This window comes from Erythrolamprus reginae, chromosome 1 (genome assembly GCF_031021105.1).
Source record: "Erythrolamprus reginae isolate rEryReg1 chromosome 1, rEryReg1.hap1, whole genome shotgun sequence".
In the NCBI taxonomy this organism is placed as follows: Eukaryota; Metazoa; Chordata; class Lepidosauria; order Squamata; family Dipsadidae; genus Erythrolamprus; species Erythrolamprus reginae.
In genome coordinates, this window is record NC_091950.1 from 232,888,724 (window position 1) to 232,913,488 (window position 24,765).

Sequence of the window (24,765 nt, forward strand, 5' to 3'; positions counted from 1 at the left end):
TGTTATTATGTGAATAGACAAATATTGATTATCTTTATTTATTTGTTGATCCATCATGCTTAGTAAGAATATCTCTGGTCTTAATTCTAAGTTAATTAATGTAATATCTTTCAACCATTTTTGGATTTTCTTCCAATAGAAAAAGCTAGCTTTCTTTATGCATCCAGGAAGATAAAAAATAGATATTAGTGATGACTCAGGGGTGAAATCCAGCAGATTCTGACCTGTTCTGGAAAATTGATAATAGAAATTTTGAGTAGTTCGGAGAATCAGTAGCAGAAATTTTGAGTAGTTCGGAGAACTGGCAAATGCCACCTCTAGCTTGCCCCAGAAGGAGGTGGAAATGGAGATTTTGCAGTATCCTTCCCCTGCCATGCCCACCAAGCCACACCCACCAAGCCACGCCCATAGAACTGATAGTAAAAAAATGGATTTCACCACTGTGATGACTGGTAAAACATTATACTAAAACTGTTTTAACTTTACTACAGTTTTACATCATATATCGCTAATGTAAAAATATGATGTTAAAAATATGGAGTTGTTTACTGAACACCAGTAGAGCAAAGAGGCAATTAAGGTATATGATTCAATATGGAATGTTCACCTTGTGAGTGTTCTGGTCAAATCCCACCTCCCACTGATATCATTCCAATGAACATGAGCTCCCTTGTAGGCATCCCTGCATTCATCAGAATTGCCAGGGGGGTGAGAACTGATGTTGACACAGCTGTACACATGTCTGCAGATGTCCACATGAAAGTGATGTTGGCAAATAATTGGAGGGTTATTGTAATGTTTACATGTAGAGCATTCTGAATAAAATACTCTTGAATAGGACTTTCCAAAAAAAATATGCTTAAATCCCAGCCAGGAAGCCTCTTTGAGTAAACAATGGTCACTGGATTATCCTAACACTACAGGCATTTTTGGAAGGAGAGGGTGTCCTCCAACCTCAGCATCAGTGAGGTGTGAAAAGTGGTTACACAGGGACAGCCTCCCTGACTTTGGAAGGTTGTTGTTTTGGCACCAAGAAATGACATTCTCATAATCTTTTAATAATCTTTCAAATCAGATATGAGAAAGCATCTTATTATTCTTTGTTCTATTATTCATTGTTATTTAGCAACAGAATCCATAGGCTAGCGGCTAAGCCAGTTTGGCTACCATAATTTATTTGCATGAGAAAATAATCATGCAGGGAGATGGGCCCCAAGTATCTTAACACTCTTTTTCCTACCAGACTGGTTACTCCCCCATTATTACACTTTTCTCTGCTTATAATTTTAATTGAGCCCCTCCCAGGCATATAAACTAAACAGCAACATGGATTATAATATAGGCCTCTTCGTTCCATCTCCAATGGCTTCTCACAAAAGGGAAAACAATTTTGTGTTTTCCTCTGCTAAATGTCTTGGCTAAATATTTCATATATGGTAATCCTTTAAAGACCAAAGCCTAGGGCCACATAGAAAATATGTCCAAAGCTTTTATTAACCAGCCCTAGAAGCAGTGATGGGCTCCTAGGGGTACAGTCAGGAACTCAGTACTGGTAGCAAAATTCAGAGCTCCACCCCACAGCACCCAATTTGCACTCAAAAATGTTGAAACAAAATGCATAAACTACGCCCACAGTGTGGTAGTAAAAATTTTGGTAGCCCATCACTGCCTAGAAGTAATGCAGGTGGTCATTGATGGTGGAATCAGAACAAGAGCAGCCACCATCATTGATAGCCTGCATTACTTCTAGGTACAGCAGTAAGCATGGCTGCTATTGTTGCTAATGGTGGTGAAGTTGCTATGCAAAATAATTCTATAGAATTTCTTGGTGCAGTTCTTATTCTTGCTGTAGAGAACAATGGGAAATTTAAACAAGCCCATGTTCCCTTGCTTTTTTTATCATACAGCCACAAAAATAAGTAGGGTGGTAATCCATGCCAACCCTTAACTGCCATCCAAATTTCAGAAAAAAACAATAATCTATTGTGCGAGGCACTTAAAAAAAAAAAAAGGAAGTAACAACTTCAAACACAAATAAACCAGTTGTTTATTACAGAGATTCAAAACCCTTTCTATTTCTTAAAAAAATGTCATTTGTTAGTAGCTTTCATGGGTAGCACTGCTATGAGCTACCAACCAACATACTAAGAAAGTTCAACAGGGTTTAATTTGGGGGGGACACTAAAGTTCCTGGGTAATTTTTGTCCTTGTATCCGTGCTTGTGTTTTGCAGTTGCAAAAACTTGTTACAATGCTGCTATTAACTCTTGCATCAGTAGCATTCACAACACCACAACATAAAACTACATTGCCTCATAAATTAACAAAATCTGCATTGAAATGCACCCCGAACTTAACATCAACATGCAAATGAACACTTGTTTTCAATAATAAACTGTAAATATAATACTTGAAGAGAAAAGGAATCTTTAAGTGGTTTGACTATTCTTTCTTTTTAAAATATTTGTTATTATACATTTTAATTTCTAGTCCTCTCTGCATTAAACACTGTGTTGAACAGCAACAAAGCAAACTATGCATATTAAAATCTAACTATTTTGTTATGTATAATTCCTTGATTTATTTGATCCTGACACTTGAATGCAAACACAAAGAAAAAAGTATTTAAGCTCTATGCCTTAGCAGATCTTAAGAGCCAAAGGAATCCCACTTTTCTGATGTTAGTTTAGATTACTTTAATTTATCCTACTGGGAGCTAAAATTGGAATGAATTTTTATTGCTGTTGCTAGCTTTGGTAGCTTCAGAATTGCTTGAAAATCAGTTGCTGCTACAACTACACAGGATAATATTCAATGGTCTGTGTACAGGTATACAAGAACTTCTCAGTTCTAGTTATCTGGAACTTGTATAGGCCATGCAGAGTGGAGTAAAGGAGAAATCTATTTCCCTGGAAATGCCATTCTATCAGCAGCAAGCTGTAACTGGTAGTAAGTAAGTAAGTAAGTAAGTAAGTAAGTAAGTAAGTAAGTAAGTAAGTAAGTAAGTAAGTAAGTAAGTAAGTAAGTGAATAAATAAAGAAATAAATACTTTATTGTTGTTATATGTATATACACAGCATACCCATGCAATGAAATTTGTATGATGCCAAAGACCAATCTCAACATACATAATAATCCCTAGTAATGAATAATTTTAAATAAGTGTACATTTGACAAATTGCCTCTTTTTTTGGTACTACTGCCAAAAACAATTCTACTGTTAGAATTGATCATGTCATTGTTGGAGTTTGAAATTGGATATATTTAATAACTAAAATAAAATTAAGTAGCTTGATTCAGAATATAATATTAAGTTAAGTAAGGATTTCACTTGGCAAAAAACTTCCCTATTTAGAGTAAATGTCAAAGTTCTTTGTATATTTTATTTTATATTTACAAAGACGAAAAGGATCAGGGGATCATAGTTTCCATTAAAATTGTAAATTTAAAGGAGTAGTCTGTGTATATGTTTTGAAGGAATAGTTAGTCCACTTTATGAGAAGTAGCCTCATCAGGAAACTGAAATGTATTTAGTCTTTGCCATTTCAATAAAGTTAGTCTAGCCCAGGTATGGTCTGTGGGCCATATACAGTATAGCCCTTGAAAGTAAGTAATGTTGTGCCACAAAATCGTAAAACATATAATATTATATATATACATACATTATATATATACATTATATATTTTATATGTGGCCCAACACAATCTCCCCTTAACTCAATGTGACAAAAGCAAGCCCAATGGTTGAACACCAATGGTCTAGGCCAGGGGTAGGCAAACTTGGCTCTTCTATGACTTGTGGATTTCAACTCCCAGAATTCCTGAGCCTATTATGCTAGCTCAGGAATTCTGGGAGTTGAAGCCCACATGTCATAGAAGAGCCAACTTTGCCTACCCCTGGCTAGATTAGAGTAAAACTTCCATCTAATGATTATCTAGATTTTTAATACTAAGATTAGCAGCTTGAAAGAATCCCAATAACTACTTTTTATTTTGTCAACTTCTTCCATTGCCTGGAAAATTGAAATCAGATCAGATCAACTGTCCATTTTTCCAATCTGAAATTTAGTATATAAACAATGGACTACTTTGTCATAAATGTTATTTCTCATCTGGTTCTGAACTAAAAGTGTATATTATTGGTTCAACCAGAGTAGCATAGAATATTTTCCAACAGTAAAAGAAGTGTGGGTAAGCAAAAGTGACTGTAACTGGATATTTCTCATATTTTATGAGGATTTTCCAGTCTTTAATTTTTCCACAGTCCTGAACTATGTGGATATAGTAAAGTTTGCCGAATCAGAAGGCAATAATTTAAAAATAACACCACAACAGTGAAGTCATGGTTTACTTTTGTAACTCATTTTCTCTACAATGAGAAACTATATGCTTTTACTGTACTGTCTTTAGCGGAGTGTAATATGAACCTAAAAGCAAAATGGAAAATATTAATAAATAATGATGTTTTGAAAAGCAAGTTGCTGAACAGCTACTGTATCCTTTGAAAGAAAGGAGGGATGTCTGTATATGGAATACAAAACAATATGGCTAAAGATATACAGTACATTGCTCAAAAAAATAAAGGGAACACTTCAACAACACAATATAACTCCAAGTAAATCAAACTTCTGTGAAATCAAACTGTCCACTTAAGAAGCAACACTGATTGACAATCAATTTCACATGCTGTTATGCACATTCAACTATGTACAGAACAAAGTATTCAATGAGAATATTTCGTTCATTCAGATCTAGGATGTGTTATTTGAGTGTTCCCTATATTTTTTTGAGCAGTATACATACAATACAATAAGAATTTTATATCTCTCTATCCCAATCCAAAGATCTTTAATAGAAATGATGTGTTTTGGCGATTTAAGATTGCTACCTACAACTTGTCCTACTTGCTTTTTTGCAAGAATTTATTTAGGAACAAAAAAAGAAATAGTCTAGCTCCTTCCTTGATTATTTTTGACATTAATACCATCCCACTTGCTGTTTTAATAAGTACCAGATAGATATTACATTTTGCTAGTATTGGATACCACACTTTTCAATGTAGATCTTTTGTTTATTCCAGTGCTGGTGCAGAGTTGCTCAGACAGTAATACCAAGAGTTGAGGAAGTATTTAAAAATATTCAAGCAGAGGGAATCCTAACCAGCCCAGCAAAGACCAAGCAGGCTCATTCCAAAATGCAGCTCATAATTAGAACAGGAAAAGAAAGAAAGAAACCCAGGTAGAGGAACTGATAGAATGGAGGGTTTTAGAAGGCAGCATGGCTAGCTGGCATCTGAAGAGGAGCAGTTTTGTTACTCCTTCCCTCTTTTAGGAAAGAAAATTAGAAATCAACTCTCTTTCTTTTAACTTATTTATTCAAGGCATGAGAAAGATTAGTTAACATAATATAATAATAATGATGATAATAATAATAATAATAGTAATATGATTGTTGTTGTATGTAGATGCGTACTGCTAACTAGAGGTCCTCAGTTAAAGTCAACTTAATTTATGTATTCTTTTTAAAATGCACATGCTCCCAACATGCATCCCCATAAGTTACTCCAGGATGGCTTCTCCTACTCCCGTTTGCTAAGCTGCGGTTGTAAGTTTGGATATCCTGTAAATTAAACTAGAGTGAAGTAGTCCTTTTAAAATAACTCCAATCTTGCACCTAAACCTCAGATTTTTAAATATTTGTAACAGCAATTAGTATGTATGTAAAAATGATCCACTAACGGGATCTAAACTACGGCCACGTAGGTGGAAGCCTAAGTTTTCGAAGTTCGAAGACAAGTAAACCTTCCGAATGATCGACTAGCCGCAGTTACTTATTTCCCCGATCCGAAAGCTTGCAACTTTCTTCAAACGGATGCCCTTTTTGCCCTATTATGACTCGATTCGGTATAAACAACCCGCCTCTTCAGAATTCTGAAAGCCAATAGAAAAACAGCTCCGAGGCAAGACGAACGTTTTATTTTCCTCGCTTTTCATCCTACCCCTGCTGCAAGGAGGGCTCGGCTTCCCCCCGCCCTTCTCAGTCCCTGCCTGGTGAAATGATTGACATAACCCTACGGCCAATGGACGCGCCGGCTTCGGGTGGACTCCGATCCCTTGCCAATGGCGTGCTCTGAGCCGTGGGTTTGGTTGCGCCGCTGGGCGAAGTTGCTGTGAGGCGCGCACCTCTGGCTGCAGGAAGGTAGCGACTGTGGAATGCGAGCTGGTGCTGGGACCTTCGGACGATCAGTGGCGCTGCCACCGCCTTCTGGCTGGAGGCTTTGGAAAAGGAGCCTTTGGGCTTGGGTTGAGGCTCCCGGATCTGCAGGGTTGATCCCCGGCTAACTGGAATGGATCTGCGGCTGCTGCAGCTGTAACAGGCAGAGCTAGTATTGGATGGCGTGTGTGACAGCAGCAGATCCAGCCTTGCTAGGATTAACTGTGCGTGGAGCTGGAGGAAGGTAAGTAGAGGGAAAGGCGGCGGCGGCACGTCTGAATGGCTGCTTCGTGATTTCACCTTGTTTTCTCTGCCCTAATGATTCCCAGATTTTTTTTTGGGGGGGGGGTGTTGTATGTGTTGTGCGGCTCTCAACCCTCCCCTCCTTCTCTCTGCCCAGATCAAAAGGCTTTGGTGCTCTGAACCAGTGCTGAGCAATAGGGGCAGAGAATGAGTAACAGACCATTGGAAGGGGAGGGGGAAGGGGAAAGGTGTCTGTGTTGGGGAACAAGCCAGACAGGCGGAAACAATGAAAGCCAAGTCTCTGAACAAGAGCAAGGGAATGCTCTGGCAACCAGGAGAAATCTTTGGAGGAAGAACTCTGCCCCCTCTAGTGCATCTCTTCCCCACTTTCACTGGTGCCATCATGACCCCCTGCTTTCCACCCATGGCTCACTTTCTTCAACCAGAAGGCAGGAAAATAAAATAATAAAAATTGCTCTTCTCTCCCCCCACCCGACTCTTTTATGTTCCTGGCTGGAAAGAAAGCATCGTATGGAATAAGGATTGTACCCTATAAAACGAAAAGGGTAGATTACTCTCCTTAGCAGCTGAAGCTCAGCACACACCCTTACATCTACCCTCTTGTTCACCTATCCAATATAAACACTGCAAGAGCATCTTTGCCCTCTTATTTCCCCATTATGTACAAATTCCCCTAGGAAGAAAGGCTGGGGAGGAGACAACTGTTACACCTTTTTGTCATCAGCATGGAAACAAAGAACTTCTCACATCTCCCTTTGGGTGTTCTGCTGGCAGTACCTTAGCCCAGCACTGCTTCCCAGAGATGCTGAAGAATGGTCCTGAACTGCTCCTTTAAATATCTATTCCAGTGTATCTGTGTGTGAGAGGGTGTGTGTGTATAATGCTGTTTTGGAAGATGAGAATGCTGATTAAAAAAAACCCTGATTGGTTTATTTCCAGACTGACTCGTGGCTAACATTCTTGAAATTGCTTCTGCATTTTTTCCCTTCTTTCAGGGTTTGGAAAGGGAGGGGTGTGTGATTGTAATGTGAAGGGCATAAAACATTGCTTATAGAACTGCAATTCTGTTTTCTTTTTTAGTTTCATGATCTGAAACTCATTGGAACCTATGAAGAGACATGACGACTTCATAAGGGACTTTTTCTATGGTTTCTTTCTTTCTTGTTCCAAATCATGATGCCCCCAGCCAATAATGTGCCATTCACTTAAAACAGGATTTATCCTGGGGAAGGAATATCCGAACCATGAATCCTGAGCATCTTTCCAACTTCTTACTTCTCCATTAATTTTGTTAGACTTCTGGGCACATTGTTCAGCATAAACAGTTATACTGCCTTGCTCAGCTTGAGCCTTCCTATTCCTGTTGAGCCTTCAAGTGTGCTGATTCTTCTGCAGCATGGCTTCTGTATGGAAAAGACTGCAGCGTGTTGGGAAACATGCATCCAAGTTCCAGTTTGTGGCCTCTTATCAGGAACTGATGGTTGAATGCACCAAGAAATGGTAAGGAGTGTCTTCAGTTGAAATGAACTGCTGATGCCTGAGCATCACTGTTGCCTCATCTGATGATTGTATCATTTGCTCTCCAGTGGGACAATAGGCAATTGGAGAATAATTGCTCCTCTTTTGTTAGGTTTGCTGATAGAGAATCATATCAAGTACTCATTAGCTTTGTGCATTTTTCTCGCAATGCTGTAAGTTTTCTTTGTTTTAATATGTTATCACAACAGGCTCTTGGCAGCTTCACAAACAAGATAGTTGGTATCTGCCAGAAGCTAAGAATGCAATTTATCACACACTATGTATTTCTGACTTTGGCTAAAACATATTTCTTTTACCATTCCAGTGGGGAAGAGAAAAAGTCAAGACTCGGCCTTGAGAATTCTCCTAAGTTATTTACTTAGTCAGACAAGGATTCTAGTAATCTTTGCCTAATAAAATACATTTTAAGTTGGCTGACTTGTCCTGAGTAATCAGCTGCATGACCCTAGTCTCAGATGCCTGAGTTTCATTCTTGTCAAGTGGGCTTTCAGTGTGTTTTCTGCTTTACTTCACAGGAAAAAACTGAATCTTATAACTGAATCAGGTTTTTTTTAAAAAAAAAAAAACCACCAATATCTTGGACAAACTATATCTATGTGCTCTAGTCTACTCTCCTTTTCTTTAGTGAGCAAATTTTTGACTCTTCTTCAGAATAGATCTTATGTATAATGAACTGGATTGATTTGTTTTTAGTTTCTGGCTCTACAGTTTACACATGGGCAGGATACTTAATTATTGTATTTCTATGGTCTTTTAAATGTTTCGATGTAACTTCTGCATGAATTGTGTTACGTTTATACCAACCTGACAGTATTATTATTCCAGTGTTACAGATTATTATTATTAGATTTCATCCAGTTTTGAATCTAAAAACGAATGGCTTACCTGACCTTCCCCAATTTAATCTTGAAGGCTCATGAATTTCAATTATTTGTAGCCTGATCTGATTTGTGGAAAAGCTAGTTAACTATATAATATAATCATGGACAAATGAATTTTTTCAGATTAAGATATGAGAACAGAGCATCTTACACATGCTTAGGGTACGAGGGGTAGATCATGAATTTCCTATATAATGCAGTTCACAAAAAGTTCATCCAAGACCACCATCTGACACTGATTCTTCAGTGGGCTTTTACACTTTAGCAAGTTCTCAAGAATTTCACAGGTGAAGTTTTAGTTATTTTGTAGGTATTAAGCCATGAAGGAAATGTCAAGCTAACTAAAAGAATGTCAGATAACTTGCTTTTTGCTATATACTGTGTATGTGTGTTTTTTCCATGAAATTCCTCTTTTCGCCTCCACTTGAATAAGTTACCATAGTATGAATTCTCAGAACTGTTCTCAAACATCCTGTTTGTTCCACTTGTTAAGAAAAGGAAGTTTATTCTACTATACAAAGCAAGGTGCTGACCAGTTCTTTACAGAAAATAGTTCTTATTAATTAAAATATTTGGACTGGAGCTAAAGATGCAGCTTTTTTCCCTTTTTTTAGAGTTGAATACTGATCCTGATCCCAAAAGTTTTTCCCAAATAGACTTACAACTAAGATCCAATGCAAAAGTTTGGAACCTGAATTTTGCATTGTAATTTTTGGTACAGTAGTTTAAAATCCTTTCCTGTTTCATAACATTTCTCGGATAAGCCCATGTGGATATTATATTATTTTTTTATTAGAAATGCAGCCCACTATTTCGGTCATATTGTGTCTCAAGTTTATTATGAGGCTGACAGGCCCCACTGAAGTCAATTTTAGCATAGGAAATGATAAATTCTCATTGTGCCTAGTGAAACAATAGAGATGATGTCCTGTTTTACTGTGACAAACCTCATTCAAGATTAGTTTGGCCATTGTGTGAGTGTCCTTTTTCAGCACGTGCATTAAATATAAGATTTTTCTGCAGCATTAGTGGCTTTTTAGAAACCCTTGCAGAAAATGTTCAGTCTGGTCCTAATTGAATACCCAAGCCCATTGATATAAATGGTTTTAGGTATGCTTAGCTCTTTGAATTTCCTCAGCTCTGTAAAAATTGGAAGTAGTATAATTTATTTATTTATTTATTTATTGGATTTGTATGCCGCCCCTCTCCGCAGATTCTGGGCAGCTAACAACAGCAATAAAACATTATATAACAAAATCCAATACTAAAAACAGTTAAAAACCCATTATATAGAAACCAATCATACATACAGACATACCATGCATAAAATTGTAAAGGCCTAGGGGGAAGTGTATCTCAGTTCCCCCATGCCTGGTGGCAGAGGTGGGTTTTAAGCAGCTTTCGAAAGGCAAGGAGGGTGGGGGCAATTCTAATCTCTGGGGGGAGTTGGTTCCAGAGGGCCGGGGCCGCCACAGAGAAGGCTCTTCCTCTGGGTCCCGCCAAGCAACATTGTTTGGTTGATGGAACCCGGAGAAGACCCACTCTGTTGGACCTAACTGGTCGCTGGGATTCGTGCAGCAGAAGGCGGTCCCTGAGGTAATCTGGTCCGGTGCCATGAAGGGCTTTATAGGTCATAACCAACACTTTGAATTGTGACCGGAAACTGATCGGCAACCAATGCAGACTGCTATATAAAAAGCTTTATATACATTAAAGTCAAAATGGTAGCCAATTGCTTTCCACAAAGAACGGTTTTCTGCTAAACTGTGAATAATCATATTTTGATTACACATAACTACTTTCCATGTGGTGTTTTGGTGTTTATTTTGGTTTATGGTGCAGCTTAGACTTCCTAACTTAGCTACTGCCTTAATTCACATAATAAAGGAAACAAACCTAGCCTTGCAAAAAATGTGAAAAATAAATACTGTAGTGTCAAATAGAGTAACAATTAGGAAGTAAGTCCTTGGACAATCTTGTAAGCATACTTTTGATTACAAAAATAAAATCTGGCTAACATGTTCCTATTTTAATGTGCTAGTGTTCTAACATTCCAACAATACAGTGCCTTTTTGGAGGAATAATAGGCCTTTTATAAGTCAACATTGCCAACAATAGTCTTAAAGTACTCTTGGGAGGGAAATGGATTCTGAGAAAAGCTTATTCAGAAGAGCTAATGCACATAGTTGAGTGGAAACAAATGGAGCATTGCTATCAGGAATGAAACTTGATATTAAATGTCCTGAAATTCGACATGCCTGATTGAAAAAGGGCAATTTTATTCCTGAGACAAATGCATCATTTTTTTGAATTGAATTTTGTATGTTACAAAAATGAAGAGTTATAGAACTGATCACAGTCTATATCACAGGTGTCAAATGTGATCATGTCACGTGATGTATCGTGACATCTCATGGCATTTTTTGCCTTTCTGGAGCCAGGATGGGCGTGGCCTGTATGTGATGCATCCAACCCGCTGCTGCCTGCCAGTTTGACAGGCCTGGCCTATGTGGTGTTAATAGGAAGCTGCTGTTGCTCTGTTTTACTTCTTTACTATTTTGGCAGAGCTTTACCTGTCTGTCATAAGGGAGGAATTTCTGTCCTCCTTTTCCACCTCTATTTTAGAGCTATCTAAAATGCTTTCTTTTGGTAACTATTAAAAACAGCTGAGATAGTTAGTCTCAGGGTGAAGGTTGACCTTTATTTGCTTTTTTAAAGGGTATACATATTGTCAGCTGCAGGTTATATTATACCAGTATGTTTTATAACTCTGGAATATAGTAGCTTTTTCTTTTCCCAAGTCATTGAGACTTAACCTGCAGCAGTTAGTAAAGCTTATGAAAAGAGTTTCCTCAAAGTTCTTAAGAGTCACTTTTTGGTAGAGGTGGGTTATTTCCAAAACACTGGCCCATGTGAAGTAGCTGTCTTTCCCCTCCTCCCAGGCATACCATCCCAGCAAAGTGCTGGTGCCGTGTTTCAGGGGGATTTCTCATTCTTAGCCTCCCCCAAAAATGACACCCGAGAGGTAGATGAGATGACTTTCCGATAAATCTATCTACCCACATTCAGTAACTTTGCCACAGCCTCAGCTAAGTTGCTTTGTTGCAGATGAGAAAATTATTATTAATTTATTAATTATTAACAAGAGCTAAACATAAGCATCACAGGATTATTTCTCAGTACCCATATCAACCCCAGGATTTGAATTCTAAGCATTTTCATGTTAATTGACACTTGGCCATGTTTTTCCTGGGCTTGAAAATAGGGGACATTCCATTAATTTTTAAATTAACAATTTTCCAAGGACAGTGATGGCGAACTTTTTTTCCCTTGGGTGCCAAAAGAGCGTGCACATGCGCAATTGCACATACGTGAGTGCCCACACCCATAATTCAGTGCCTGGGGAGGGCAAAACCAGCTTCTTCCATCCCCTGGAGTCCCTCTGGAGGCCTGAAAGGGCCTGTTTCCCAACTTCTGGTGGGCCCAGTAGGCTCGTATTTCGACCTCCCCAGGCTCCAAAGTCTTCCCTGAAGCCGAGGGGAGGGTAAAAACACCCTCCCCCACCCCCCTGGTGGCTTTCTGGAAGCCAAAAACACCTCCCCAGAGCCTCTGTGCAAGCCAAAAATTAGCTGGCCAGCACACACATGCCCATTGGAGTTGAGCTAGGGCAACAACTTGCGTGCCAGCAAATATGGCTTCTTGTGCCATCTCTGGCACCTGTGCCATAGGCTCACCATCACTGTCCTGGGATATACAAACCCTTGGTTCTTGCCTTGCCTTCCCAATTCCCACTTTTCCAAGTTTGTAAGTGAACAAAAATAGCAACCACTCCCATACTTAAACTATATCCATTGTCTCTCAGCTATATCACCTACAATTGTAGCCTTACCAAGTTTTTAGTATTATTAGATTTGTGACTTCTTTTTCATTGTTGTTCTTTGTCACTATCATTTGTAGCATTAATATTGATTCTACTCTTTAATGAATTGCTATGATGCTGTTACAATTCTCTAAAGTACTATTTCCAGCATTTTGTACTTTTCATCAAGCCTCCCTAGTTAGCTCTCTTCACTCATTTCCAAATTGTTTTATGCCCACTCAAATCACTAATTTGATCTTAACTATTTTAATCCTTTTTTGTTACCTCTTTTGCAGCTGTATTTTCTCTTTCTCTTTCTACCAAGAATTACCAAGCGTAATTACTCCACGTGCTCCTTTGGCATTTTGAAACATCATTTTTCAATCTGTCCCAGCTAGCTTCTGCATCTTATCTCTCTTTTTTATTTATTTTGTAGGAATATTAACCTTGCTTCATTATGTCCATGCTATTTTCACTACAGTTTCTTTCACTTCTTTCTTTTTTTCTATGCCCTATTTTTTTTTCTTCTGAAGTTGCAGCTTATCTTCTAGCAGAAGAGGACAACTACCGACTCCCATTATTTGTGATGGCTGAAATTCCCCCCTGCTGAAATTTCAAGCCAGCTTCATATGATATACATACATTGAAATAAACTCCTGGTTTTTAAAATTTTATTCAGATTTGCAAACAGATGCTTCTGCATTTTTGTTTGCATGATTGATCCTCTCATTAGGCAAATTAAAAACCTCAAGTTATAGATGTCTGAGAACAGGTAGGGATAAATGGGTTGTTAAAATACCATCTATCAGTCTATATACTGTTGTGGTTGGCTCTGGCCCAGCTCCTGCCCCAGAGAATGGGGCGGTGGATGCAGGGGAAAATTCAACATGTCATAGGCCTGTGTTATTGCCAACAGAATCAGTTCAGAGTTTAGTTTCCTCGGACGAAGAAGAAGGTGGGACTGACTCGGCAGAGGAGGGCTTGGCACACAGCCAGGCAGTCAATCTCCCTTATCTTCCCTTGATTCAGATGATGACATTTTGGACCCATGCAAGCGCAGAATTATGCGTAGAAGAGACCAAGTAAGAACATATTATAGGAAATAAGTGAGGCCACCTGTGTTTGGATGGGGCTCCAGTAATTAGGGCTGCTGCTATAAATAGCAGCATGTGGGTTTGGCCGTTGTGGAAGAATACCTGATCTTGATCGCAGTTCATCAGGAATCCTGTGTTGTTTGGACTTTGTTGCTTTTTCACGCCTTGGAAAACAAAGCAGAGCAACGTATGTGTGTGTGTGTCTGTGTGTGTGTGTCTGTGTGTCTCACTTCCTTGGAAGAAGAAGAGGTGTGAAGTTTCTTCACAGCTGCTAGCTAAGTACTTAATGACTGCTTAAGGGAAATTGTACAGACTAGCCGGTTGTTTTGGGAAGAGTGCTCTTTGCAATACAAAAAGAGTGCTTAGTTTATTTTGAATTTTGTGATAAAGAACATTGTTTTGAATTTTCAAACGTGTGTGTGTCTGAAATTTGTACCCATGAATTTTCGGAAGGCTCCTATCAGAGAGCCTGGCAGAACATATACAAGTGTTTATATTATACTTGTGTATATCATTAAGTTTTTCTGCCTCCCTTAAGATAGTCTGTTGCCTTTTGGTCATGTTGAGGGTGTTCCATTATTGGCATTGGAATCCACCACTTTGGCACATGGCATAACGAGAAGCAATATTGCTTGCCTTAAGCTGTAGAACATCTTCTATTCTTTTATTTCCTTGCCAGTTCCATTGATTCAGTAGTAAAATATTTGACTTTTTTTTTTGCCGTGGTTATTAAGGAATTCACTGCAATTGTTAAGTGAATCCTGTGGTTAAGTGAATCATGGAATTATTAAGTGAATCATAGTGATGAAGAAATTACCAAAAATGAAATTGTTTTTTTTTAAAAAATCATTTTGGGAGGAATGTTAAGGGATTAACCTGCCAAATAAGTGAATTATATCTGTGTATATCTGTGAAAATGAAAACAAAAAAATCAAAAGCAAGTAATACTTTTAGATCCAAAGAAATGGAGTGGCTTCGTCATCATGCACCCCAAAATGTCAGAACTTGCCACTGAAGTTGCGCAGTGCCATTTAGAAATTTTCCAGGGATGAAAATATTGGAGTTGCATACAACTTATTATATTTTATCCACAGCGTGTGTTAATACAAAGGATCAGTAAACAGTGAGAATTAAAAAGTAGGAGGTGACTGGGGAATTGTGCCATGTAATTCTCATTTGTACAAAATGAGTTAAGAATAATAAGTTATTGTCCTGCTTTTTTTATGCTTGTGGGCTATGTTTAGAGATTTATCAGTTTGCAGGTCTGTGTTTTATGTATCTGTATTGAGACTGGATGAGAAATGGACTTGAAATGTCTGTTTGAAGTTGACAAGAAAATGAGGCTCTGAGATCTGCTAGAAATTGATTCTACAAACTGTAGAATTATTTAAAAACATAAACTGGGCAAGTGCTGGGGAAAGAAAATTTGCATGTAGAATTATTGGTTTGAGTTTTTTACAGATTGATATACTGCATTTATTATTTTCAGTGATAGGATCTGGTGTTTCTCGTGTTTGTTGCAGATGCTCTGAAATTTTTGCATCAGGGATTTCTTGGCTCTTAGATTTCAAGAACATAAAATTTGAGCTTTCAGAGACATTGGCGGTTATTTTGAGAAAACATCTTCAGATTGTATGGTTGAGCATTCAGACTCATCAGATGGTTCTGCCATATTTCACCCACTTGGAAGAAGACAATGCATCTACTAAGGCATTCCTAGAGACAAAGAAATTCCTTGCTAAGTGGGTGTCACTTTCCTAATTCCCCCATTTTTCAGATACATTGGCAAATGCATATCTGCCTCCATTGGAATGTATTTTCTGCTTTAACTTGGCATAAATCATAACATTTCTTCTGTATAGCAAAATCTAGGGATGTTTCTTTCAGAATGACATATTTCTATATAATTTGTACTTGATTAAAGATGCTGTCGCCATCTGAAAGCTTTTGGCTTCTATTTTCTTTCCTCTAATAAGTGCTGTAATTAATAAAGGGTTCTCAAGTAGGCTCCATTAAAACAGTAAATGATATATTTTATTATGTACCTAAATGCTACATGTAGATAAGCTTTTTTTTTTTTTACAGAATAGAAATATCAGTGAACCTCTTTTTTACCAAACCACAGGTTGTCAAGGCTAACAGGGTTAACAGTAATCTCTATGGGTAACAATAAAGACTAAAATAAGCCAAGTTTAAATAGTCATCTGCATTGTCGCAGTATCTCACCTCTTGCAATTCTAAACCTTGAATTGTGAAAGTATAGTCCTAAGGATGGATGCTAATAATCTAATCAAAATATCTTGTAGTCTTTTCCCTATCTTATCCAATCTTGTGCTACCTCAAAATTAATTTCTAACACCACCAGAGACTTGGTTCCAATCATCTTTCTAACACTGTGTCAAAAATCATTTATGCTTGACTGCTGTCACAGATAACCTGTTCTCTCCATCAAACCCCTCCTCTAGAAGTTAAAGTTATTTTCCTCTTTGACACATTAATTCCCTCAATTTGATCTCATATTGAATTCCTTAAGTTATCTTGTTTGGTTTAAGATTGCAGGCCTTATGTATGGTTTGAGCTAAGTGAATTGACTCAGAGACATCTTAAAAACCGAGAGGTCCACTCCTTAATTTGCCTGACAGGGAAGAACCCGCCTCATGACAGGAATGGTCTCATCCACATGAATTGGAACTGAGAAATCTTGTAATTGCAATCTTTGTGGAGGTTGCAGAAGAGAATTAATCTAAAATGAAATAGATCGTCTTGAGACCTATGACCAAGGAATGTAAGGATATTCACAGAGAAATATTTCTTTGTATACCATTACTCGGAAGCTTTTTGTGCTCCAGAAATCTCAAGAGTGTTGTTGCTTCATCCTCCAAATGGTATAAGATGAAATGCAACAGACTTTTTCCCATGACGAGGGAAGAAAAAAAATCACAGTTTGAGTAGTAGAGTGGAGCCCTTCAAATCCTCTTCAGAGGCTTTTATGGAGGAAAGGTGTCTGCGGAGAAAAGGAAGGACTGGAAGCCTACCACAAACTAATTTTAAGATGTAAGCCTTTGTGGTATGCAGTAGATCAGTGTTTCCCAATCTTGGCAACTTGAAGATATTTGGACTTCAACTCCCAGAATTCCCCAGCCAGCTGGCTGGGGAATTCTGGGAGTTGAAGTCCAGATATCTTCAAGTCGCCAAGGTTGGGAAACACTGCAGTAGATAACTCTTTCCAGAAGATCAGTGTCTGCCCACCCACTGCCCAACAATATTACTAGTGAAGTTATATATCTTCAGCTTTAGAAAAGTGAGAACCTTTGACAAATAAAAGAGAAACATTGGAGGAACTGCTTTTGCTCATGATACTTTAGAGGATTTTGTCTGAAAACCTATTTATATGTAACTTGCTACATCTTGGTGCAATGTAGAATTCTTTAAAAAGTGGTTTTTTAAATCTGTGATTAGTGAATTGTATCACTTTTTATTACTTCTTGGTTTTAATCTTTATTTTTCCACATTTGAAAACCTGCAGTTGTCTTAGGCTTTTGCGCCTTTGGAAAATAACTTGATAATGCAGCTTGTAGTTGGTCCCGATATTTGGTTTGCAGAGAGGAATGAATTGTTGGTAGAGGGAATCGGACATCTAGATGTTGTTTAGGAAAAGCCAATACTGTATTAATTAATATTAAGATACTTGTATCTTAAAGTATTTGCTATATACATTGTGACTAGTTATTGGGAAATGGAACAAATATTCTATAAATAATTATTAGATTTCTGCATTTGATTTGCATTGAGATGTACGAGTAGAGCTGTATGTAAGAGCAATTTCTCTTATTTCTCCCTATCCGACACAAACGCCTCCCTTGCAGCACATGCTTTTTGAAGAGCCGTCATTACGGTTCTGCTTTTCATTTTCATCTAGCTTTGTTTGATGCCTGTAACTCATCTCTCAAAGAAGCCGATGAAAGGTTGGGTGGAGGAATTAGTGAAAAGGAAACACCCTGAGAAGTGTAGTAGGTGCAATAAGTGATTCTCTGGATGCTTTCTGGCAGTGTTTGTGCTTTCAGTAAAGTAATGCTTAATCATAAAGCATTTCTTTGTTTGTAGTCATTTTCCTGTCACCACTTCTCCCACAAGATCCAGCACAACTCGGCATACAGTTATGCACAATTAGAGCAGGAGGACATAATGGGAGTTAAGCGCACATAAACCGTAGACTTTATCACAGCCAAGGGCTTCATAGAACATATTTTCTTGTTCTGTGGTACATTGGCTAAGATTTAGCAGTTGAATTAATTAACATAATGGCAATAATAAGTCAGACCCTCTACCAGACATTAAACACAAGCAACACAATTCTGAAATAGTCCTCTCTGAATATATTTAATATAATTTTACTTTACTTTAAAAAAAACTGTTCTAGAAATAAACTAAAAATTCTGCCCATTCATTCCCTTATATCAGTTGACCCAGCTCTAAGGCCTGTTTAAAAGGTCTGTATATATTTTGCAGTGAGTGCTTAGTTAACAAACCACAATCATTTAACGTTGAAGATTTCATGTGTCCTTGATCATGCAAGGACAGTCAATTGCTTATGAAGGAAACCTCAGTTTGTGAATTTTAAATACATACTTGAGGTTATTTAGTGGCTTTTTGAGGATAAATTATTATAAGGATGGTGCCATATAAGAAGTTAGCAGTGATGGAGAGTGAATTTATTCCCTGTCAGGACTGCATTTATAAGCCTTTCTAATTCCCATATTTTATTTTGTTTTGCAGCAATTCTCAAGCCAAATACAGTGGTACCTCTACTTAAGAACTTAATTCACTTTGTGACCAGGTTCTTAAGTAGAAACGTTCTTAAGTAGAAGCAATGTTTCCCATAGGAATCAATATAAAAGCAAATAATGCGTGCAAACCCATTAGGAAAGAAATAAAAGCTCGGAATTTGGGTGGGAGGAGGAGGCGGAAGAAGAGGAGGAGGACAGTCGCTGCCGAAGGAAGAGGTGAGGGGAATAAAAAATTCCAAAACTTTAAGGCTTAAAAAAAGGGGGATTCCAAGGTGGCAAGGAGGAGCATGCACCTCCCATACACCTGGCGCGATGCTGCCTCCCATACACTGCGCCAGAGAGAGAAACCCAGGTGGGCGAGAGGGGGGAACCTCCCACTCCTTTGACCGAAAGGTGGCTGCTGCTGCCGCTAACTGCTGCCTCTTCCTTCCCATGCTGAAGGGCTCCCCTCTCCTCTTGCTTGTTCACTTTGTAGCTAGTGCCTTTCTTTCACTGTGTTGACTCCTTGGTTTGGCTGAAACCAAGTTGATCTGGCTGGGGTGAAGTGCCCCCTTTTGCCTTTCTGCGCCCAGATGCTCCAAGAGGCAACCTCGTGCTGGGTGTATGGGAGGCAGCACAAGGGAGTCACCACAGCGAAGTGGTTTATTCCCTCTCCAAGCGCCCAGAGAAAGGAAAATGCTTTGTTCTCGCTGGACTGCCAAAGCTTTCTTAAGCACCACCAAAAGGCTCCTCTGGCGGCCCAGAAAGCCCGACATGGTCGGGATTAAAGTGGGAAAGGCAGGAGACTGGCTGGGCCTTCATGCCACTCTCAAATTTCCTGGGAAATTTTTCCAGGCTCAGGTTAGTAGAAAATGGTTCTTAAGTAGAGGCAAAAAAATCTTGAACACACGATTCTTATCTAGAAAAGTTCTTAAGTAGAGGCATTCTTGGGTAGAGGTACCACTGTATATTAAATGGTAGTTGTAGAGCAAAGTGTGTAGAAGACTGTTTGTGTGTCTGTGTGGCCCTGTTTAAAATTGAGGAAATGCAGTTCTCTCCTGGGACTTGGTTTTTCATTGACTCAAATTAACGTTTGACAGTTGGTCTGGAATTAAAGCTACTTTTGGCACTCACCTTTTGCTCTCATTGTTAACTCTGTTTATGTTGAGCTGGTTTTTAAAAATCTGTTTTATGGAAAAGTTCTTCAATGCCTTTATTCTGCTTGCTTGACAAAGTGCTGAAGCAATTTGTGAAGGGAATGGCAAAGCTTTCTCTGTCTTCCATGTGAATCTTATCAGGAAATCTGTTTAACTGGGGGGGGGGGTCACAATAATGGGAGATTTTAATTTCCTGTTCATCTAGTTCTTGTTTAAGCACTGAAGATTACCTGAGTCACTTGTTTTGTGCGGTGGGCAGTTATATAAATTTGACAAATAAATGAAATAAACCTGCGTCTTCCAAATATCTCTGTTCAGAATGAGGCTACCATGAAAAAATGGTAAACCTCAATATGCTGTCGAGGATTGCTAAGGTATGCAGAAGGACAAAAATAATTAAGAAGAAAAATATAAGGGAAACTTTCCAAAACTTTCCAGTTATGACTGAGCATGCTTAGTGACAATGGAATGCTGACTGTTGGCAGGTTGGAATAGAAAATTGGAACAAATGCAATGGAATATCTTGGAACAGAGCAGGCTGACATGCTGGGAAAATTAACCCTCCATTTCAGTTCGCACTGACTTATCTTCAATCAATGCTCTACTCTCATTCTCCTATGCTTACATTCATTTCTCTATCTAGCTGCACACAAATGCACACACACGTATATACATGCCTATTTTTCTTTGAATGTGCTTTGGCCTGGAAAGTAGAATCAAACTTGGGGAAAAATTGTTCCAAGTTCAAAATATTTGGGAAACACTGTTCTGCAGTTCACAGAGACGGAGCAGACAAGGCACAGAAAAAAACTAGGTTTAATAATAAAGATGGGAAGCTGGTATAGTTCTCTAAATATACAAAAATGACGACTCCACAATATTAATTTATAAAAAGAAATTTGCCAGGGAGGGGATATTAGGTACAGTATTTCAGAGGATCAAAAGATTTACACTGTAATCTGATAGATATAGGCAGGAGAAAATCCCATTGAATTCAGTGGGGTTTATTTCTGGTTAAATGGGTATAGAAATGTGTAGCTCTAATAATTCTCTACTCTGCTTCCTAATAGTTTGTATTGCGGATGCTAGGAAAGGATATATTGCCCAATATTCAGTTGTATAATTACACTGTTGTTCCTAAACAGAGTTACGTAAAACAGATTTTCGGTTTTTAAAACTCCACAATTGCTGTGTTGGAGTTCATTAATAAAAATATGATTGTACAGTTTTAAAACTGTTAATATAAACTATAGAATGAATTTGCTTACTAAAATTTAAAAATCTTGGAAATATAAATACCTTTACTGAAAATTTGCTTCTCTGCTTCTGTTATAAATTTACTTTATATATAGTTTTTCAAACAAGGTTGAAGTGTTTTTCTCAGCCAATGCCTGAGTTTTTCTGTTTTAATAAACCATGAAAGACTTGATAATATTAAGACTTGATAATATTTGGCTATCCTATAGCAATTGCAAACTAACCTTTTTACATTTATCTTTATATTTCTAAGTGTTCTAGTTTTAACTTTGGTTATTTTGTAAATACAACTCTTGTGGATTTAACATCAGTTTGATATTCCAGAGCAAATAACTTCTTTACTTTTCTACTAATTGTGATAGTTATAAAAATTAATTTAAAAAGATACTATAATTAATTTTAAAAGATACAGATAGTTGAAAGGCTTTAGCATTAGATGTGGCTCAGTGAGTGACATGTTCTACAATAATCTGATAGACTCTTGTTGTTGGTCATGATGATAAAATTACAACAATGACAGGTAGAAAACCTGTTGTTCTCCAGATGTTGACAATAGAGAATTCCCAGTCAATAGTGGGCAATAGTAGACTAGTATACATTTTTTTGCTAAAGCAAGCCATTTTTGGACAAAAATGTTTGCATTGCTGAGTATGGATAGTAGCCTGGGTGAATCTACAGATGAAAGGGACGTTGGTCTTAACTGATACGCCTCTTCTCATCAGGAGGAGACATCATTTGGTCCTCAATCTGACTGGATGAGGACAACCCATCCTGAACGATGGCTCCTCCCACAATGGAGAAGCTATAGTTGATATTGCAGTAGAACCTGTGTTCACGGATGCATCTGACCACAACCAAATCTGGTTCCAATAAAAAATGCACACTTCCCTCCCCCCCCCCCAGATGGTTTCCCCTTTTGTGCTTTTTTTTTTTTTTTGGTAATTGCCAAAAATTAGGCCAAACATTAGATTCGGGTCACAACCAAATCGGTTTGTGACCAAAGTTATAGAATGAATTATGGTCATATTTGACTTTCCACAATGAATGTACAACCAGCCCATTTACCTGGCTGACAGCTAGACTTTTAAAAGACAGTTTTGATTTGCATAGTAGTGATAGTAATTTGCACAGGTCACTACAAAGTGCCTTTATATTCTACTTAGCTGCAGATCGTATGCATATGTATAAGTTATACCAGTTTGGTCTAGCAGTTAAGGCACTAAGCTAGAAAGCGAGAGACTGAATTCAGATCCTGCTTTAGCTATGAAAGCTTGCTGGGTGACTTTGAGCCAGTTGCTTTCTCTCTGAGCTCAACCCACCTCACAGGATAGTTGTGTGGGGAAAATAGGAGGAGGCAGGTATGTTGGATATGTTTGCCACTTTGAGCTATGCAAAAATAATAAAGGTGTCATAAAAGTAAGCAAATAAATATATCTATATAAATCTGTTGCATACTGGCTTCTATCTTAGCTCATTTTCTGTTCCTTCTAATGCTGTATTTATTGCTTTAATACTTTATTTATTAGGTTTTTATCCTGCCTTTATTGCTATTTATAAGTAACTCAAGGAGGTGTACATTCCTTTTTTTTCTTACAACAACCCTGTGAGGTGGTTGAGCTGAGTAAGGGGCGAGTACAAGTGCACTAGAGTGCCTTCCGTCCCCTGTCCTATTGCTCTCCTATATCTCCTATACCTTTCTTCTATTCCTATATCTCTTCTTCTATTCTTTCATTGATATGTTCTATTCCTATAACTTCTATTCTTTCTTAGATATATTTTACTATGAGTATCTCCTCTATAACCTTCATCATGTATTTTACTATTTGTATATAGATATATATCCACTAAAATCCTCATTGTGTATTGGACAAAATTAATACATAAATAAAATAAATAAATATTATCATTTTATCATGTTGTAAGCGGCATAGAGTTGCTCGATAGTGAGATGGGTGGCATATAATTTGATTGACAGAACTCTCCCAAATTGCTAAAATGGTGCTGGAACCTTATGTCGCTAATGAAGGAGTCTGAACTTACAGCAAGAAGCATCATGAATTCCAGTTCAGCATTTGCAATGAGCACCATAGGAAGGGTAGGCACACTGGATATTTTCTGCCCTTGCCTGGCTTGTTAGAAGAACTCCCATTATCCTTGAATTAACCTCCTTCATCATTGGGGTTATTTGCAAATCTTATAAAATGAATAAATCTAGTCTTGGTAAGTGCCCTCCGTCCCAATATTTTCAAGAGCTACATTTCACAGGACTTTCTTGGGGAAAATAATAAGAGAAAAGCTGCCCTACTTCATTCAGACAGAGGCAGCACTTTGGAAGTCTTTCTTTCAGAACAAGGACTGGGCATGTTGAAAAGTGCAGATGGTTCAGGAGGTGTGAGCCTTTGGCATTCCGGTTGAATCCTTTGGACTGTTCCAGCTTTTCTAACACAGCAAATCAATCCCTCTAAACCTGATAGCAGAGGCCACCTTGTAGCCTGGGCAGAGCAGCCAAACAAATGTGCAAGGAAAAATGAATAGCTGCAAATTACACTCGAAACAGAATACCCTACAAAAATAGACTAACAATCCTGGGTCTAGAAAGCTTAGAACTACGACGCCTAAAACATGATTTAAGTATTGCCCACAAGATCATATGCTGCAACGTCCTACCAGTCAATGACTACTTCAGCTTCAACCACAACAGCACAAGAGCACGCAACAGATTCAAACTTATTACGAACCGCTCCAAACTTGACTGTAAAAAATATGACTTTAACAATCGAGTTGTCGAAGCGTGGAACTCATAACCAGACTCAATAGTGTCAACCCCTAACCCCCAACATTTCTCCCTTAGACTATCCACGATTGACCTCTCCAGGTTCCTAAGAGGTCAGTAAGGGGCGTACATAAGTGCACTAGCCTGCCTTGGTCAGTAAGGGGCGTACATAAGTGCACTAGCCTGCCTTTCGTCCCTTGTCCAATTGTCTTTCCTTTATCTCATATATCATATATATTTTCTTCCTTTCATATATATTTTCCTCTATTTTATATTTTTCTTTATATATATTACCTCATGTCTATTCTCTTCTATATGTATTGTGTATTGGACAAAATAAACAAATAAACAAATAAAATAAAAAAATAAAATTCAGTTCAACAGTCTCTTTGGCGACATAGTATTAACATCTTTTGCTTCCTGGTTTATCTTGCCTCCTTCCTAGTGGAAGTCTGGCTTCCTCTAAAGATCCAGCCTCTGATTTAAGTTCTTCTGGGGAAATGGATTGTGTTCAACGTTGCTTTTCCTCCTCCTCTCAAACCACCAGGGCAGAATGACTAAGAAGCTGGCTAACAGTTCGTCATCTTATGCCTTTGCCTATGGAGCACTGGGTAATCGATTGAGGCCTCCTGTTTTCCCCTTCCACCCCTTTTTCCTTTCCTGCCATTTGTTACTAATTGGGGTTGCAGCTGTTTGGGATGGGTCATTTTTTTTCCCTGAGAGTGAGATGCTCTATGGCTTGATTGATTACTTTTACAATGGCTGAGTCATTAAAAAAAAAAAGTGAAACAACTGCTTCATTTGTAGAATTGTGAGAGGAGGTGTGGAGGCACATGTAAACCTGAATCATTATTGTAGTTTATTTATGTCAGGTTAAACTATTCATTAGCAGGATGTCCATATGTGGGATTGTCCCAAAATGCCATTAAAATTGGATAGGAGGGGAAGTATTTAGTATGTGGC

General features: G+C 38.1%; 1 protein-coding gene across 5 annotated transcripts in view; it reads left to right on the forward strand.

Annotated features, from left to right (window-relative positions):
* The first annotated feature begins 6,137 nt into the window (after window positions 1-6,137).
* The window catches only part of EHBP1 (EH domain binding protein 1), a 301,779-nt gene continuing 283,151 nt past the window's right edge, over window positions 6,138-24,765 (forward strand). For all 5 annotated transcript variants that reach the window (XM_070732534.1, XM_070732530.1, XM_070732531.1 and 2 more), the window contains exons 1-2: window positions 6,138-6,456; window positions 7,557-7,976. In XM_070732534.1, coding sequence (XP_070588635.1) covers window positions 7,873-7,976 — 104 coding nt within the window. In that variant the 5' untranslated portion in view covers window positions 6,138-6,456; window positions 7,557-7,872. The remainder of the gene's footprint in view (window positions 6,457-7,556; window positions 7,977-24,765) is intronic.